The sequence below is a fragment of the Xenopus laevis genome, chromosome 4L (genome assembly GCF_017654675.1).
Source record: "Xenopus laevis strain J_2021 chromosome 4L, Xenopus_laevis_v10.1, whole genome shotgun sequence".
Taxonomy (NCBI): domain Eukaryota; kingdom Metazoa; phylum Chordata; class Amphibia; order Anura; family Pipidae; genus Xenopus; species Xenopus laevis.
This window is the reverse complement of record NC_054377.1, coordinates 21870034-21887262: the sequence shown is the minus strand read 5'-3', so window position 1 is coordinate 21887262 and position 17229 is coordinate 21870034. Positions and strand designations below refer to the sequence as shown.

General features: G+C 37.2%; 1 protein-coding gene across 1 annotated transcript in view; it reads left to right on the top strand.

Moving 5' to 3' along the window:
• The window catches only part of LOC108713851 (mucin-5B), a 57991-nt gene extending 41172 nt beyond the window's left edge, over positions 1–16819 (top strand). Inside the window, exons 23-31 of the mRNA XM_018257523.2 lie at positions 2216–2372; positions 2483–2611; positions 3978–4062; positions 6428–6465; positions 6625–6801; positions 7867–8424; positions 9379–9411; positions 10945–11053; positions 16306–16819. Of these exons, the coding sequence (XP_018113012.1) occupies positions 2216–2372; positions 2483–2611; positions 3978–4062; positions 6428–6465; positions 6625–6801; positions 7867–8424; positions 9379–9411; positions 10945–11053; positions 16306–16489 (1470 nt within the window). The 3' untranslated portion in view covers positions 16490–16819. The remainder of the gene's footprint in view (positions 1–2215; positions 2373–2482; positions 2612–3977; positions 4063–6427; positions 6466–6624; positions 6802–7866; positions 8425–9378; positions 9412–10944; positions 11054–16305) is intronic.
• Positions 16820–17229: the final 410 nt, after the last annotated feature.

The following is a 17229-nucleotide window of genomic DNA, read 5'->3' as shown; positions in this document are numbered from 1 at the left end:
TTAATAAAATAAAATAAAGTTGTTATATTGCCCTACACATAAACCTAGTGTATAGTTTATGTGCCATATGTTAAGAAATGTAGGGGGAAAGCTGGTTATCCCCCCAAAAATTGCGCTCTTTTGCAGCCTATCACCCTGAAAATGGAAGTCGCCAGCGTTTTTTGGGACTTAGAAAAATTTTCAACTATTTTTCTAGGAACTCCTATCTACTCTATTGTCAGAATAACTCAAATTTTTAGACTTTTTTTTTAAGTTTTCATATTTTTTAGTGCATTGTTCAGTGGGATTTTTCATATCATTTTTCATTTTCGTTTTTTTTATTTGGATCTTTTAATAACTTTAATGGAATTTGTGTTTTTTGAAAAACAGAGTTTAATTGTGGTTTCAAAAACCTCTAGAACCACTAAAATGTGACCTTTAGTAAAGAGGCCTTCGATTATTTATTTTATATTTATTTCTCCTGAATAAAATGTTCCATTATTTTTTATTTTTACAAATGTTACAAATTTGAATGTTTAAAAAAAAATTAGCAAAATAAAATTGCTGGAAAGTTGAAAATATACCTATATAACCCATATAAAAATGTTCATCAGGTTTTAGCTGCTGGATTTGACCATTCCAATTTTCAAGAGTTTTTTTTAAAAAAAAAACCACAAAGAAAGAAGGGTAGGCACTCGCAGGAACTTCAATACAGGTTTGTCAAAACAAACAAGTAGTTTATTGTAGAACTCAATGATACAACCTCACCGCCTTACGCGTTTCATATCTCTCGGATACTTAATCATAGGCACTCCTGTGAGTGCCTACCCTTCTTTCTTTGTTCGGTGGTCCGCTCCCTAAGCTGAGGGTTCAGGGCGGTGCACCTGGACCTACCTTCACAAGTACCCAAGATTTGTTCTACTTTATATAATGACTTCTATCAAAAAATAGCATGTGATTTATACCTGACATTTTTTTAAAAAAAAAACTGGAAAAATTCAGTTTGGAAGAAGTAAGTCATAAGTGGTAACATTGGCCAAGATTAGCTCCAGCATTATTGAACGCTCATACACCACAACAAGCCACTATGATACTATTCCAAGCCAATATGATACTATTCAAAGCCAAACAAGGCTAAGTAAAGCTTGTGCTCAACCAGGGAAATATTGGTTTATGTTAAGCCCACCACATATTAAAGGGGCAGATTTATCAAGGGTCGAATTTCAAAGTAAAAAATACTTCAAAGTTCGACCATTGAATTTAAATACTTCAAGTTCGAATATCGAATTCAAACTTTTTTCATCGAATTTGGGTATTCTGTGGTCGAAGTAAAATGCTTCGATCGAACGATTAAATCCTTTGAATCGAACGATTCAAATGATTTTATCGTTTGATCGAACAATTTTTCTTCGACTTCAGAAAACGTAGAAAAAGGCTGCCGAAGGTCCCCATAGGCTAACATAAGTTCGACCATCGAATTTAAATACTTCAAGTTCGAATATCGAATTCAAACTTTTTTCATCGAATTTGGGTATTCTGTGGTCGAAGTAATATGCTTCGATCGAACGACTAAATCCTTTGAATCGAACGATTCAAATGATTTTATCGTTTGATCGAACAATTTTACTTCGACTTCAGAAAACTTAGAAAAAGGCTGTCGAAGGTCCCCATAGGCTAACATAACACTTCGTCAGGTTTAATTTGGCAAAGTATTGAAGTCGAAGTTTTTTTAAAGAGACGGTACTTCGATTATCGAATGGTCGAATATTGGAACTATTTTACTTTGAATCGAAGTCGAAGTCGTAGTATCCTATTCGATGGTCGAAGTATCCAGAAAATTACTACGAATTTTTTTACTTCGAAAATTCCCTCAAATTCACTTCAACCCTTGATAAATCTGCCCCTAAAAGTCCCAATAGTTTGTCTACTGTTTTTGGGTCTGTTTTTAAAGTTGAAAAGTGTAGTTGAAACAGACTATACAAATTTAGATATTTTTCTCGCTATAAAGTTATATTCAGACTTGTTGTGTTTAGGCCCCCTTGTTCTCAATCTTTGGCTGGGCCCCTAAGCTTATGACAATATATAAAAAGATTATTATATTATAATAAACATTTAACAACAAATCTCACCATGACTAGTCTTCACAGTAGGAACTAATTCACTGCTTGAAGTTCCTTCTCAGTCAACCCCACAGTTTGGGAACCACACTCCTTAAGAACATTATGCTTCTTTGCAGGTTGATCCGATCCCATATTATGATTCCTGTGTCACTGACTCTTGCAGCTGTAACAATGGTGGAGATTGCGAGTGCCTCTGCACCTCTATAGCAGCCTATGCTTCTGCCTGCAGGAGAAGCAACATTTGTATTGCATGGAGGACTCCAGACATTTGCCGTAGGGTGACCCTAAATTTTCTCTCTTTTAAATATTTTTTCTCTGTCTTGATGAATGCAAAATATATATATATATATTTATATTTCTGATTATGCTTTATTATTTCTCAGCTGTATTCTGTGATTACTACAACAAAGATGGACAATGTGAATGGCACTATCAGCCTTGTGGTGCTCCTTGCCTGGTAACTTGCAGAAATCCCATGGGAAAGTGTGATAATGAAACCCAGCAACTTGAAGGTAGCTACTAGATATTCCAACTAAAAGCAGAATGAACTATAATGCAAATAGAAAGACAGACCGAGTCAGCAGCTTATTGGCCGGTGTGGAGAGATTTGACAGGCTTCCCTGATCGATATCTGCCCAAAATTCGGCCACATGTCGATCGGGCAGGGGTAAAAATCCTAATGAGCAGCTGCATCTGTTCATTGATGCGGTCCTATAGTAAAAGGAAAACCAAAAAAAAAACTGCTTATTGATCTGTTATTTTTTTGTAGTTATTAAGGTGGCCATACTCTGGTATCCAAAGATTTTTCTTGCTGGATCAACATTAGTAGTCATATATGTTTATGGTCACCATCCTATAGTTCCAAACAGTTGAGCAAATATTACAAATGACTGGGACTTTAAGACGTGAATAGGAGTTGTGGCTTTTTTACATTTTCTCATCTGCCCATGTACTATTCATTTACCATCATGGTGCATCGGCAGATTCAATTATCAGGCATGTTAGCCCCTCTGTGATGTGATAGGATGGCTTGATGCTTTGTCCCTATGGCCCCAGACCTGTCATACATAATCAGATGGACTTATATCAATTTAAATAATCCAAAATGCTCAACAATATTGGTGCCTGCTATATTCTTGCCATTGTTCTTCTAGATATAAACTGTTGTGCTGACCATTAACTTAATCTTTGAGCACTGAAAGTTACTTTTACATCCTGAAAATTGAATCCCTTATTTTTATACCCTATATCATTATTACATTTTATTCAGCTAATTCTTGTTCTTATTACTCTTTAATCAACTTTTTGGGGCAGATTTATCAAGGGTCGAAGTAAAATCCTTCGAATTCGAATATCGAATTTGAAGGATTTAGCGCAAATGCTTCGATCAAATGATCGCATAAAAATCATTCCATTTTAAGCGATCGATCGAAGGATTTTTATTCGATCAAAAAAAGCTTAGAAAAGTGCTGGGGAAGGTCCCCATAGGCTAACATTGCAGCTCGGTAGGTTTAAAGTGGCGAAGTAGTATGTAGTTGAAGTATTTTTTAAAGAGACAGTACTTCGACTATCGAATGGTCGATCAGTCGAACGATTTTTACTTTGAATCGTTCGAATCATTCGATTCAATTGAATTTGACCCATTCGATGGTTGAAGTACTCAAAAAATACTTTGAAATTCAAATTTTTTTTCATTCGAATTCTTCACTCGAGCTTAGTAAATCTGCCCCTTTGTGTTGTTACTTATTCTAACTGAAAACAAAATGTTTAATTTTCCTTTATGATAAACCCAAATGTAATACCTATCTTTATCTTTGACATAGATAATGCATAGATAATATTATAAAAACAGATTTAGATTTTCTTCCCTTTTACCAGGATGCTACCCAATATGTAGTAAGACTAATCCTTATTTTGACGAGAACACCAAACACTGTGTCCCGGTTTTGAACTGTACTACTTGGTATGTATCTACTGAACTTGTGTTAATTAGTCTTTTCCATGGGGAAAAAACCCCCAATTTACTTTGAAATGTATTGAGATCATAGACTTATTTTAGTGAATAGTAAATCCAATGCTCACATATTGTTTGTTGTGATTTTTTTTTTTTGAAACTGAAAGCCAAATTTAGAAGTGAAAAAGTGAACAGTGATTGGGAGGATTTAGACAATTTATTTACTTCATTTGGTAAATAGGAAATCTTTGCTTTCTTTCTTTGAGAAGTATGAAATGGTACTACTCGTAACAAAAACATTTAATAAATCAGCCCATTAGTAAATGTCCCCTTAGTAAATATATAGTAATAATATGTAAGTATATTGAAGGCAGGTGCTCCCTTACAGGTGTGGGTCTGGAGTATTAACACTCCACCATGTTAAGGGTAGAACTCCATTTCGGCGCGATCTGACGTACTGCGCAAAAATGCAGGCGCCAAGTGGAATGCGATGGAAATAAGGTAAGCAACAGGAACGTCAGACGGTGTCGCAGTATTCGCCTGACGTGGCACGACTGTCGGATGCAGACGCTGCGTCGGATGAACAATGCGACTTCATCCAACATTTCCATCTCTTACCTTATTTCCGTTGCATACGACTTGACGCAGCGCCTAGGATCGCTCCGAAATCGCCGTGGAGTTCTACCCTTAAGGTCTGATATTATAATTCCAAGTAAGCAAAATACTGTGGCTTAATGGCTGCAGGAAGAGACCGTGAGGACCTTCGGAGACTATCTATTGTCCAGTCAATTAAGCAGCAACTACATGTGGAGAGGACTATTTTGACATGGCATATTTTTTTTAATATATGATGATTAAAGGGGTTTTACACCTTTAAATTAACTTTTAGATTTATAGATAGATTTCTTTATTTGTCACATATAGTGATGGGCGAATTTATTCGCCAGATGCGAATTTGCGTGATTCGCCGCCGGCAAATAAATTCGCGAAATGGCTGCGAAAATTCGCGTCAATTCGGTGTCAAAAGCGGATGCTGGCATCAAAAACGAAATGCCAGGTCGTTTTGCGAACTTTTAGCTGTTTCGCGAATTTCGCGGACAATTCTTGAATCTTTCAGCGAAACGGCGCAAATTCACCAATCACTAGTCACATAAAAAGTTATACAAGTAAAACCTGTAGTGAAATGTACCCTGATCATTCCAAAACATTAAACAATACCAAATATTGCGTCGGATGAACAATGCGACTTCATCCAACATTTCCATCTCTTACCTTATTTCCGTTGCATACGACTTGACGCAGCGCCTAGGATCGCTCCGAAATCGCCGTGGAGTTCTACCCTTAAGGTCTGATATTATAATTCCAAGTAAGCAAAATACTGTGGCTTAATGGCTGCAGGAAGAGACCGTGAGGACCTTCGGAGACTATCTATTGTCCAGTCAATTAAGCAGCAACTACATGTGGAGAGGACTATTTTGACATGGCATATTTTTTTTAATATATGATGATTAAAGGGGTTTTACACCTTTAAATTAACTTTTAGATTTATAGATAGATTTCTTTATTTGTCACATATAGTGATGGGCGAATTTATTCGCCAGGTGCGAATTTGCGTGATTCGCCGCCGGCGAATAAATTCGCAAAATGGCTGCGAAAATTCACCGGCGTCAAAAGCGGATGCCGGCATCAAAAACTAGATGCCAGGTCGTTTTGCAAATTTTTAGCCGTTTTGCGAATTTCGTGGGAAATTCGTGAATCCAAAACATTGACAATGACAGTCCAATGCATTAAACAATACTAAATATATAGTTAATAAAATGTAACCCACATTTTAAAAAAAAATAGGTGCAATATGCATATACATTTTCCTACCGTGTCCATAGACATTGAGTGCATTGTGATATTCTGAGACAATTTGCAATTGGTTTTCATTCTTTTTCATTTGTGTTTTTGTTTAGTTATTTAACTTTTTATTCAGCAACTCTATGGATTGCAATTTTAGCAATTCAGTTGCTAGGGTCCAATTTACCCTAGCAGCCATGCACTGATTTTAATTTGAGACTGGAATATGAACAGGAGAGGCCCTGAATAGAAAGATGATCAATAAAAATTAGCAATTAAAATACATTTGTAGCCTTATAGAGCATTTGCTTTTCAGATGGGGTCAGTGACCCCCATTTGAAAGCTTGAAAGAGTCAGAAGAAGGCAAATGATTCAAAAACTATAAAAAAAAAAATAAAAAAATGAAGGCCAGTTGAAAGGTTGCTTAGAATTCAGTAACATACTAAAAGTTAGCTTAAAGGTGAACCACCCCTTTTAACTGTCCTTGTTAGCTTAGATTCATTTTCATATGTGATCTTTTTTATTTTTATAGTGTTTCAGAAGAAGAGCTTTGCAATGAAAGATCTGCAGGTAATTTTCACTATTTGACTTAAAGGATGGCCACCATCATGGTGATTCTAAATCATAAATCACTACTTGAAGGAGTTTTGTAATTTTGGCAACATTTAGCATCAACAAATGTTCTTTTTAATTTAGCACGCTGTTAATTATTCTATTATCCTTCTTCAGAGTGCCTTTGCTGCCATGAGGGAAAGACATATCGTTTCTTACAGGAGATCTCTGTCATACACGAGGGAAAAAGCTGTGTGATTGGATATTGTGGCGCTGACGGAGACATCATTTTAACATCCACCATCTGTGGTGTCAGCACCACAGTATCTACACCTGCACCTGAAAGTATTCCAGGTACAGTAAACCAGAACAACAGAATCAGCTTATTTGACTATCCGGGTACTGCATCCTGAAATATGTGAGTAATCAAAGGAATTCATAAGGAAAAATTCAAAAAGCCTCCAATGGCTCAGCAAGTTGAATGCAAAGCCAGTTTGTTGTAAAGTCCAGGGTTTGAACCTGCACAAGCCTTAAAAGTAACCCTCAACCGTTTTTTTTTAACTGTGGAACAAAAGTACAGATTGAGGGGGTTATTTAATTAACTTCTTTTTTTCTGGTTGAAGTTTTTTTGGGCAAAAACACGAATTTTCCATGGAAAAAAAAGTTACATTTTTTTTGAGATTTATTATACCCAGAAGCAACAAAAAAACAGAATCTGAAAATCTACCATCTCGGACCTGTTGAGGTCATGTATACATTAGAAATCTGGCTCTCGCACACCCTTGAAGAAGATTCATACAATGATGTCTGGTGCACAATGGTAGAGGTCCGGCAACCCCAAATCCACTCTAGACATCTTGTCATCATTAACCAATCACTGTCATTACACCACTTTATTTGTTGTATTGCACTTCACAACCGTATGCTTGACAAAGGGGTGTGACCCTGAAACGTTGCACTTCCGCATTAAACGTGCAAGGTGTACCTTGCTTGCATCAGCTCTGTGTGAATTTTTTTGCTTCTAGAGGTCATGTATAAGTGAATGGGAGATGTCCTTATCCCAATTGTAAGTTATTGTGGTCTTAGTTGACTTTATCCTGACAATCTGACCAATTCTGGGTTTTCAGGCGATAGAATGATTCGGGTTTTCGCTCGTGATTTTTCCCGACCTGATTAATTTGAGTTATTTTATTAATAAGGCAATAAGGCAAAATCAGGAATGGGAGTTTGGTCAAGCTTTTTTTTTTAAATTTAAATTATGAGATAAAATCGGATTTTAATAAATAACCCCCTGAGTGTAATTTTTGTTTGCGTTGTGCCTTCTGTTTTTGGGCTATAATATTTCTTATAAATCACATGTATTTATTGCAAACTTTATTTTAGCTAATGTAGTGCCATTGTCATCATTTCTCCAACCAGGTTCTCCTTCTACAAGTAAGATGCCAACCTCAGAAATCTTGCTTACAAGCAAAGCAAGTTCTACTCTGTCTGCTCCCATGAAAACCTCTACTGTGATTCCTGGGATTTCAAGAACCAGTGAGGGAACCACCCATCTTACAACACCTTTTCAATACTCATCAACACAAATCTTTGTGTCATTGACAAATTTTTCTAGAGTATTAATTACAACCAAGGGTGTTTCATCTGCAACCACCCCCTCAATAGGAAATGAAAATACCTCTCCAACAACACAAGAAACTCACAGCAGAACCCATGAGCCTATCTATATACCTGTTACAACACAATATATCACAACTACTGTCCCAGCATCAGGAAAGAAATCAACCCTACTTACAACAATTCCAGCAGTCTTCTCCACAAGTGCCACTACGTCTGCTATTTCATCCAATTCCACAACATCTTTGAAGACTACAGTAAAAGGACTGAGTGAAAAGACCACGTTTACATTTACAACATCATTAGTCTCAAAAGAAAGAGAGAATGTTACACAACTACTTACAGGACCAACATTGACAGGTGAGTAGACCTTTTGCCGGCTGTTTTCATGGAAATTCTAGTGATGGATTTTCTACAGAATACAAAATTTAGTCTTATTAACACATACAAGATGAGTTTATATACAAATATATATATATATATTGTATTGTAAATTGAGGAACATTACAATAAAACAAGGGAGTCTTTCCAAATCAGCATTTTTCCACAAAAATGTTGCTGGACTATGAAACGAAGTGGCTCTGTTGTCGCTTATCTATAAAGTACATATTGCAGTTCAATAGCAAGGGCAAAAATGTGTCCCTCTGGTGCCTGGCACAAACCTTTTCACCTAACTGAAGTAAATGATATCTCTCTGGGATTCTTAGAGAGAATGTTGCATTGTGGGTGCAAATGCTGCAAATTTCACTGTTATTTTACATTGTGCACTTTTCCTTTGCAAAATTGCAACAGTCAATAGAACCTTCTGCTTCAGATAGGTACACAAATACATGTCCTTCTCCACTCAATCTTATGGACTGTTGCCTAAACCATCTCCCAAAATTCTCAATATTACACTATTGTAACAAATACCCGACTATACCAGCACCGAAATACCAGCACCGACTTTAATTTTTTAACTTAACTATATATTTATTGTGTGACTTTATATGCTGGATACTAGATTGGCTATGAAGTACACTTATACAAAATACTTTATCAAGTATAACTTGATAAATGGCCACGTTTTCCCTGGCACACTGTGAAAACCACTACAATACCCCCCCAAAAAAAATACTCTAAAGGCATTTCAGTTAAAATCATGATGTTCACAATTTTTCTGCACCAGATTGACATAAATAAGCAGTTACTGCAGTCATGGTATTCTCTTTACAAAATCAAGCTTGATTAACTTGTTTTCAGTAAATTAAGCAACATATGTAATTAGACCATTTAATAGACGTTTTAATTGTTTCTATATTCTTTTCAATTTAGCTTCGGCACCCCATGTTACAATACCACCAGCAGGTAAGTGAAAACATTTAGGCTTTAGGGATGTCCCTCCTGGGGGGAAGAGGGAACATGTAGTTGACAGAGACAAGTCCAATGTTAATTTAGGGTGAAATTTAGGATTTCAAGCATTCTTACAGACAGAGGGAGGGCCGGGTAGGGGTTTGTAGTGGGTTTCGCTGGCCTCCGCCAAAGTTTTTTTTAGCTGGAAGGGCAACAATTTAGTACAGGTATGGTACCTGGTTATCCAGAATGCTCAGGACCTGGGATTTCCCGGATAATGGATCTTTCTGTAATTTGGATCATCATACATGTAGGGGCAGATTTATCAAGGGTCGAATTTTGAAGTACAAAAAACTTCAAAATTCCACCATCGAATTAAAAAACTTCGAATTCGAATATCGAATTCAAAGTTTTTCAACAAATTTGGCAATCCTGGGGTTCGAACAATTTTAGCGATCAATCGAAGAATTTTCCTTCGACCTCTAAAGACTTAGAAAATGGTTGTAGAAGTTCCCCATAGGCTTACATAGCACTTCGGCAGGTATTGAAGTCGAAGTTTTTTTTAAAGAGATAGTACTTCGATTATCGAATGGTCGAATAGTCGAACTATTTTTACTTCGAATCAAAGTTGAAGTAAATTCGAAGTCGTAGTATCCTATTCGATGGTTGAAGTATCCAAAAAATTACTTTGAATTTGAATTTTTTTACTTAGAAAATTCCCTCAATTCACTTCGACCCTTGATAAATCTGAACCTAAGTCTACTACAAAATCATGTAAATATTAAATAAACCCATTAGTCTGGTTTTGATTCCAATAAGGATTAATTATATCTTAGTTGGGATCAAGTAAAACACACTCTTTTATTGTTATAGAGAAAAGTTAAATTATTTTAAAAATTTTGGATTCATTTATTATAATGGAGTCTATGGGAGACGGATCACAGGTTTCCAGATAACAGATCCCATACCTGTACCTATGAATAAACTGAAATGAATGACATTTTATATTGCATGGATGGTTTTAGCAACCACTACATGTTCTCCACCGTGGTCTCCACATGTCTAATCCCATTACTTGAAGAATAGTTGCAAATTTTTATTCCATTATTTTGTATTTGGCTTTTCCATCTTCAGCCAACAGATGTTGCTAAACAAATACTGTATATCCACTGCTGTAGGGCATCCAATTCCCTATTTAACCAACAGATGTCACTAAATAATATGGTATGCCTAGCTGTATTGCATTCAATCCTCTATTCAACCAGCAGATGGGACTATACTCTATTTCATTCTTATAGAAAGCACTTTCACCCTGTGATTTCCACTACAACCAGTGCCAGGACAGGGTTTTCTAAGAAACAATTAAAAACTGTGGTTCTTTTCACCTTAGAATAAATAATGCTGTTTTTTTTTCTAGAACCTAGGCTATTTATGGCATAACAACAGCACATTTCCTTCAATCCACTTACATTCAAATGCCTGCTATTGTAGTTACAAATAAGTAAATTCTATTCTGTATTTTATATTAATTCCAATCTTCTTTCCCAGGGGACTGCCTAATGGTGACAAATAATGAATATATATCAAAGGGAGAATGCACCACACAGGAGATGGTATCAGTGAATTATTGCTCTGGACATTGTGCCACATTTGCAAGGTATGTAACAAGCCTCGATTATTTTCTGTACAAAGACGACATCTCTTCAGACACTTTGGTTTCCTAGCAATGTGTCAACCATAGTTACCCCTAATATTAGGGGATGCAAAAGCTTGTGTGGATTCAAGTTTTTAGACAAGGGACATTTGAGATTGGAAATTTTAGACCTGTAAAATAATAGGAAGTTTTCAGATATTACATACAGCCATAATGATAGTGTGTCATGTGTTTACTAGATGGGTTTGACTTGGGCTGGAATTGAAGGTAAAATAAAGTGTACATTTCTTTTTTTTAATCCCAAATTTGAGGTTCTTTTACTACCATATAGTGGGCTAGATAGCTTATGTACTACATCAGTGATCCCCAACCAGTGGCTCTCCAACCACTTGGATGTTGCTCTCAGTGGCCTCAAGGCAGGTGCCTTTTTCCAGGCTTGGGGACAGGGTTTAATTGCATAAAATCTAGTAAAACCTTGTTTTATGCAACCAGTCCACATAGGACCATATAACAAATCACAACCCTTTTCTGGCATCCCCAGGGACTTTATTCATGCTTGTGTTTCTCCCCAACTATTGTTACATTTAAATGGGACTCACAGATAAAAAAAGGTTGGAGACCCCTGTATTAAATGGTTGAGGGCTGAATTATATAAAAATGGTGATGCCAGCAGTCTATGGAGTCCTTGGGCAGGCAGAGGGCCAAAAATACACTGGAAAGTCCAACTCTAGACTTAGTTTAGACAGTCCTATCCTAACCATAGTGAAGGGGGAGGTCTAAAGGCCTATAAATGGTGGTTGGATTATGCACATGACCTCTTCAACTTGCATGACATCTCAAATGGACACTAGAGGCCGGGAAGTATTTTTCCCTGTCATGGCAAGGCTCTATGGGTCCAGATGGATCGTGTAGCCAGGTTAGCCCTGTTATGGCTTAACTCAGACTTGAGAGGTAATTTGGCTGGTTAGCAAGGGCATCTATGACACAAAAAGAAGTTTAGTATGATAGAGACTTTGCAAAATACATCTCAAGTTAGGGAAGTCCAGTATGTAGGTGTAGATGAGGTCCAAGGATCTGTAGCAGACTGTTAAATGTGATGTAGTCTGTTTATGACAAAGTGCATAGGTGGAGAATGATGAAGGTTTAGGTAGGCTTGGCCTCCACAAAAAAAGAAGAGCAGTATATGCAGCAGTAACAGTTGCATACTCTCCCATGGACATCTAAAACCTATACCTCCCTCCCTTCACTTATTGGAGGTTTATGATATGGACTATTTATGCTCAGAAGGATGACAACAGCAAAGGCCTGAATCAGTGCTGCATTTCTAAATTGAATTGGTTTTAAAGTACCAAATAAATTAGCTGCTAGATTTTCTAAGGCCTGAATACAAAAATGAAATAGTAGACTTGGTGGTTCATAGCTAAAGACGATGCAAAAGCAAGTGCAAAATGCTAAAATGAACATGAAACTATGTGCATAGATGCTATTCAGAAAGGCACTTACCTCCATACATACTCTTTTTTCAACTTGTATCAGCCTGGGTTGCATCAGTAGCTGCAACTGACCACCAAGTGATTCGGATCAGTGCCACCAACTTTATTTTTCATCTAGTTTGATGCATTGTGTGCAGGGGCCTAATAACAGAGTGGCGGGCCCACCCAGCCAGAAATTTTTTGTGAAGGCCTGGCACTCATAGGCACTCCAGCCCAAACCTCAAGTGCTCCCCCCCCCTTGCTGTCTGTTCGCTCGCTTGATGAGGTGCGAGCCCATCGATTTAAAGAACAAGAAATTGCCGGGAATGGGACAATATGCAACATTGTCCTGCTTGGGCAGTCAGTACGATGAGGGCTGTTGCTTGGAACAGGTCTTGCGTTTTGCAGTGACGACCTTGACAGCTTTGTAAAGTATATACTGCAAACATTCATAGGCTTGATCCTCTTGCACATTCATAAACTTGTTGAAACCCCCGATTAGGTCTCCACAATAGGGATTTAAATTGCAGGCTTACTTTGCCAAGCAGCTCGCAGAACCAGGCCAACCCTGTTTGGCGCCCAAGCCAGCCCCCCCCAGTCTCATCTACCTCCTTTCACAACTCTCCCCTCAGTTTGGTAACTCCTTCCTCACCCTAAAAAACCCACTCCCCTCGCCAGTCCCCCTACTCATAAATAGCTTGTCTCTTCTCCCACCCTCTAACCTGGTGATATGCAAGGCTGGAGGGAGAGGCGGCAGACAGGTATGTGCCTAGCACTCTCCAGACCATTGTACACAATTGCCCCTTCTTCCTACCCTTAGTTCCAACCCTGGCAGATTCTTGTAACTTTGTTACTCAGTTATGATCATCAAAACTGATGATAAATGTGATTATGACATAATGCTTCCACTTTAATATTCTAATGGTTCTGCCCTCAAACAGAAACATAGGCAATATCCATCACAGTTCTTGGCAGTTGAAAATGTGTGGGCTTTACCAACAGGCAAGCTCTGAACCCAGAACATCAGCAGAGGCCACAACCTTTTGGCTGCACCATATAATATTGCAGTGTTAAATATGCTATAGCAAGCAATACACATAGAGAAATGAATTAAGTAGTGACTATTGCTGGAAAAATGCTAGACAAGTATGTCAGCTGGCACTCCCCAAATGCTACACAAACGTCTACCTCCTGGACTCAGCGTGGAAGCTTTTGTGCTACAATTAGGAAACAAGGAAATAAAGGTGAAATAATTGGCTGCAGTATAATTCTTCACGGGGCAAAGAAAACATAACTGATCTTTCACTTTGAAACTGCATTTTCTGCAATATGTTGTAAGGTACAGACATATCAAGGTCATCTAGCACAGACAAACAATAAAAATGGTACTGTATCAATGAGACGTATAGAGAATCATTATCCAATTAAGAACTGAAATTCAACCCTATTTTGTCCTCAAAGTCACACACAGCAAACTTGACCTGAATTGTTGTTCTAGATCACCTATATCAACACTAATTGGATTCACACAAAATAAAATATTTGAAAATCCAATCTTTAGATTGCCAGCGCCATTCTATGAAACTACGTCTCTCAGATCAGTCATTATTTTTTGAGTTCCGAAATAACTGATCTCCTAAAGTTTGGCATGGTGTTAATTTAATTTGGTTGAAGATGGAAAGGCCTATTAAATTGAAGGAATTAATAGACCCCTTTTATCGATCTTACAAAAATCCCTGAAAAGATTGAATGGCTTGGCATCCTACAAGAATACTGCAGAATATCCCATAGGAGAACTAAAGCTTAAAAAAGAAGTAGGCTAGAAATGTTGTACGTGAACAATGTAAACTGGTATATTTACCCTTATTAAAGTTCTTTAAGTATCTTATACCCCTGCTTCCATCCCAAGCACGAATCCAATAAATTCAAAGTGGGGGTAAAGAATACCATAAGGCCCAATAATCTGCTGCAACGGTGCCTTTATTCACCAACATGACATGTTTAGGGCTTAAAGCTATATAAAGCTATGTATACACTTGAAAAAGAGCTTTAAGCTCGAAACATATTGTGTGTCAGTGAATAAAGGCACTGTTGCAGCAGATTATTATATAATGGTATTCTATACCCACACTTTGAATTTACTAGAAATGTTGTTCATCATGTTTTGGGTTTCTGTACCAGCCCAAGGCAACCACAACCCCTTAACAATAAAGATCTGTGTCTCCAAAGATGCCCCAGTAGCTCCCCATCTTCTTTTCTGCTGATTCACTGCACATGCTCTGTGCTGCTGTCACTTACTGAGCTTAGGGACCCACTCACAATATACAGTACACATAGAATAGAAATGTCATGCACAGAAACCAGTGCAACTAGCATCAGAATTTAATAATCAACCCTGTAGCATCGGCTTATATTACAGGAAAACCTCATTTTCTGCTTGATAATTTGCAACAACCCCTAAGCTTAGCTTCTCAACAGCTGCTCGGAGCCCACTGAGCATGTGAGTGTCACAGACACTTTCCAAGATGGTGACCCCCTGTGACACGTTTGAAGTCCTGGATCATTGCTGCTATTGACAAGCTGAAACTTTAGGCTGGTGCAATTAGTTCAGTATATAAAATATGACATTTATAGCCATATTCATTTTTAGGGTTTCGTTCTCCTTTAAAGGGGAACTTTAACCGGGGCAGGGACTGGTGTAAATTATATATAAATTATATATTATCTCTGTAAAGCACTGTGGAATGTTGGTATTTATAAATAAATGGTAATAATACTATATCGTGTCCCTGAAGGCTACAGATAATCAAAATCAAATCAGCCTACAGTAGGTCAGTTTGATCAATTCAATCAAAACTGCTGCAAGATTGAATCCTACAGGAATTCTACAGTAAAATTAGAAAAAAGGGGGCCCAGCACACTCCAAAATTAGGATGTTGTGATAGCTTTGATTGTGACATACCACAAAGTATGAGAGGAAGAAGCTCCAATACAGTAAGGATCAAACTCAAGACAATGAAGGGATTATTTACTAAACTCCAAATGCAAAAATCCCAAAACATTCAGAATTTTTTATTTATAAAATCTGACTTTTAAAAAATTTCCAAATTTTTGGGAATTTTTTACACCCAGAGGATGGAAAAGTCAGAATCAGAAAATCTGGCTTCTCAGACCTGTCGAGGTTGCATATAAGTCAATGGGAGAAGGCCCAAGGATTTCTTGATGTGCGCTGGGTTTCATGCAATACCACAAAGTTTTCAGGCAAAAAAGCATAAGAAATCTGAGTTTTCGGGTGAAAAATTCATAAAAATCATGAAAATTAGATTTTTTTTTCGCACAAAGCAAATTTTCAGGAAAATGTAATAATTAGTAAGCCTGAATCAAATTTGCGGCGAATTCACCAGCGTCAAAAAAAATGGCTGGCGCATAGGGATGGGCGAATTTATTGCCTCGTTTCAACGAAAAAATGGCGGCGGGTGTCAAAAAAAAAAGACGCGCGTCAAAAAAATATCGCCGCGCGTCAAAATTATTTTCACGCCCATAGACTTTAATGGTCATCTGCAACATTTCTCCAGCCGCAAATTTTTGGCGAAACTAAACAGGTCAAATTCGCCCATCCCTACTGGTGCAGTTTCGTAAAAAAAAAAATTCAGCGAAGCTAAACGGCCCAAATTCGCCCATCACTACCCAAGCTTGAGCAAAAAAGAAATCAAATAACCACTGCTTTCTACATAATATATTCTTCATTACTCTTCTCTAAATGCAAGACATTTATTTCTCTAGATATTCACATGAAGCTGAAATGATCACTCGACGGTGTTCCTGTTGCGCTGAGACACAAAAAAGCAGTAGAAAAGTTCAGCTGCACTGTCCAAATGGAACTGTGTCATCCTATATGTACATTCATGTGGAGCAGTGTTCCTGCATACAAGTAAAGTGTTTCGAGGAAACTGTCGGCAACCCTTAAGAACGGGGAATGGACTGTCAAGCTCTTCTTATATGTTTCAAATCCTCATCATTTTTGTATGATTTGAGCAAAGGGAGAGATCAACATTACCATTATGTTTTCATTTAGAAAGAAAGATTCTCACATATGACATACCTTGTATCATGATAATACACACAAATTAACATTTTATTCAATAACATATACCTAAAATTTTAGAATTTCTCCTGCAAAATGTTTTGCAAATGTACAATGCTATAGTTCAATAAAAGATAATGTATTATATCTAGTTCATCAACCTACATTACTGTTGCTTTAATTATACAGAATTCTTGGGTGATCATAAGAAATGGCAAATATTGACTTATGCATAAAGGGAACTTATCAGTCGTATCCTTCAGTTATGCTATTTCCTTGTTATTTGTTATAGAAATAACAAGGAAATATAAAGCAATAATAAGAGGGCAATAACGGGAAACCAGACAAACTGGATCTGTAGAGTAAATGAAAATGTATAAATACTGTACAACCAATGCCCTGTTATTATCTTGCCTTATTTTTTACTCCTTAATTACACTTTGCATATTCAAAGGCCATTGACCTTTACATTTATAATGCTTCTTCTATAATTGCTTGGGTGATTGTAATTGGATATTAAAATGCCCATGAATGCTTAGTGTGTGCAACGGGTTTCTTATTTGCCCTCTTGTATCTTTTTCTATATAACTCATATTGAGTCAGTTGATCGTTTTGACTAATTG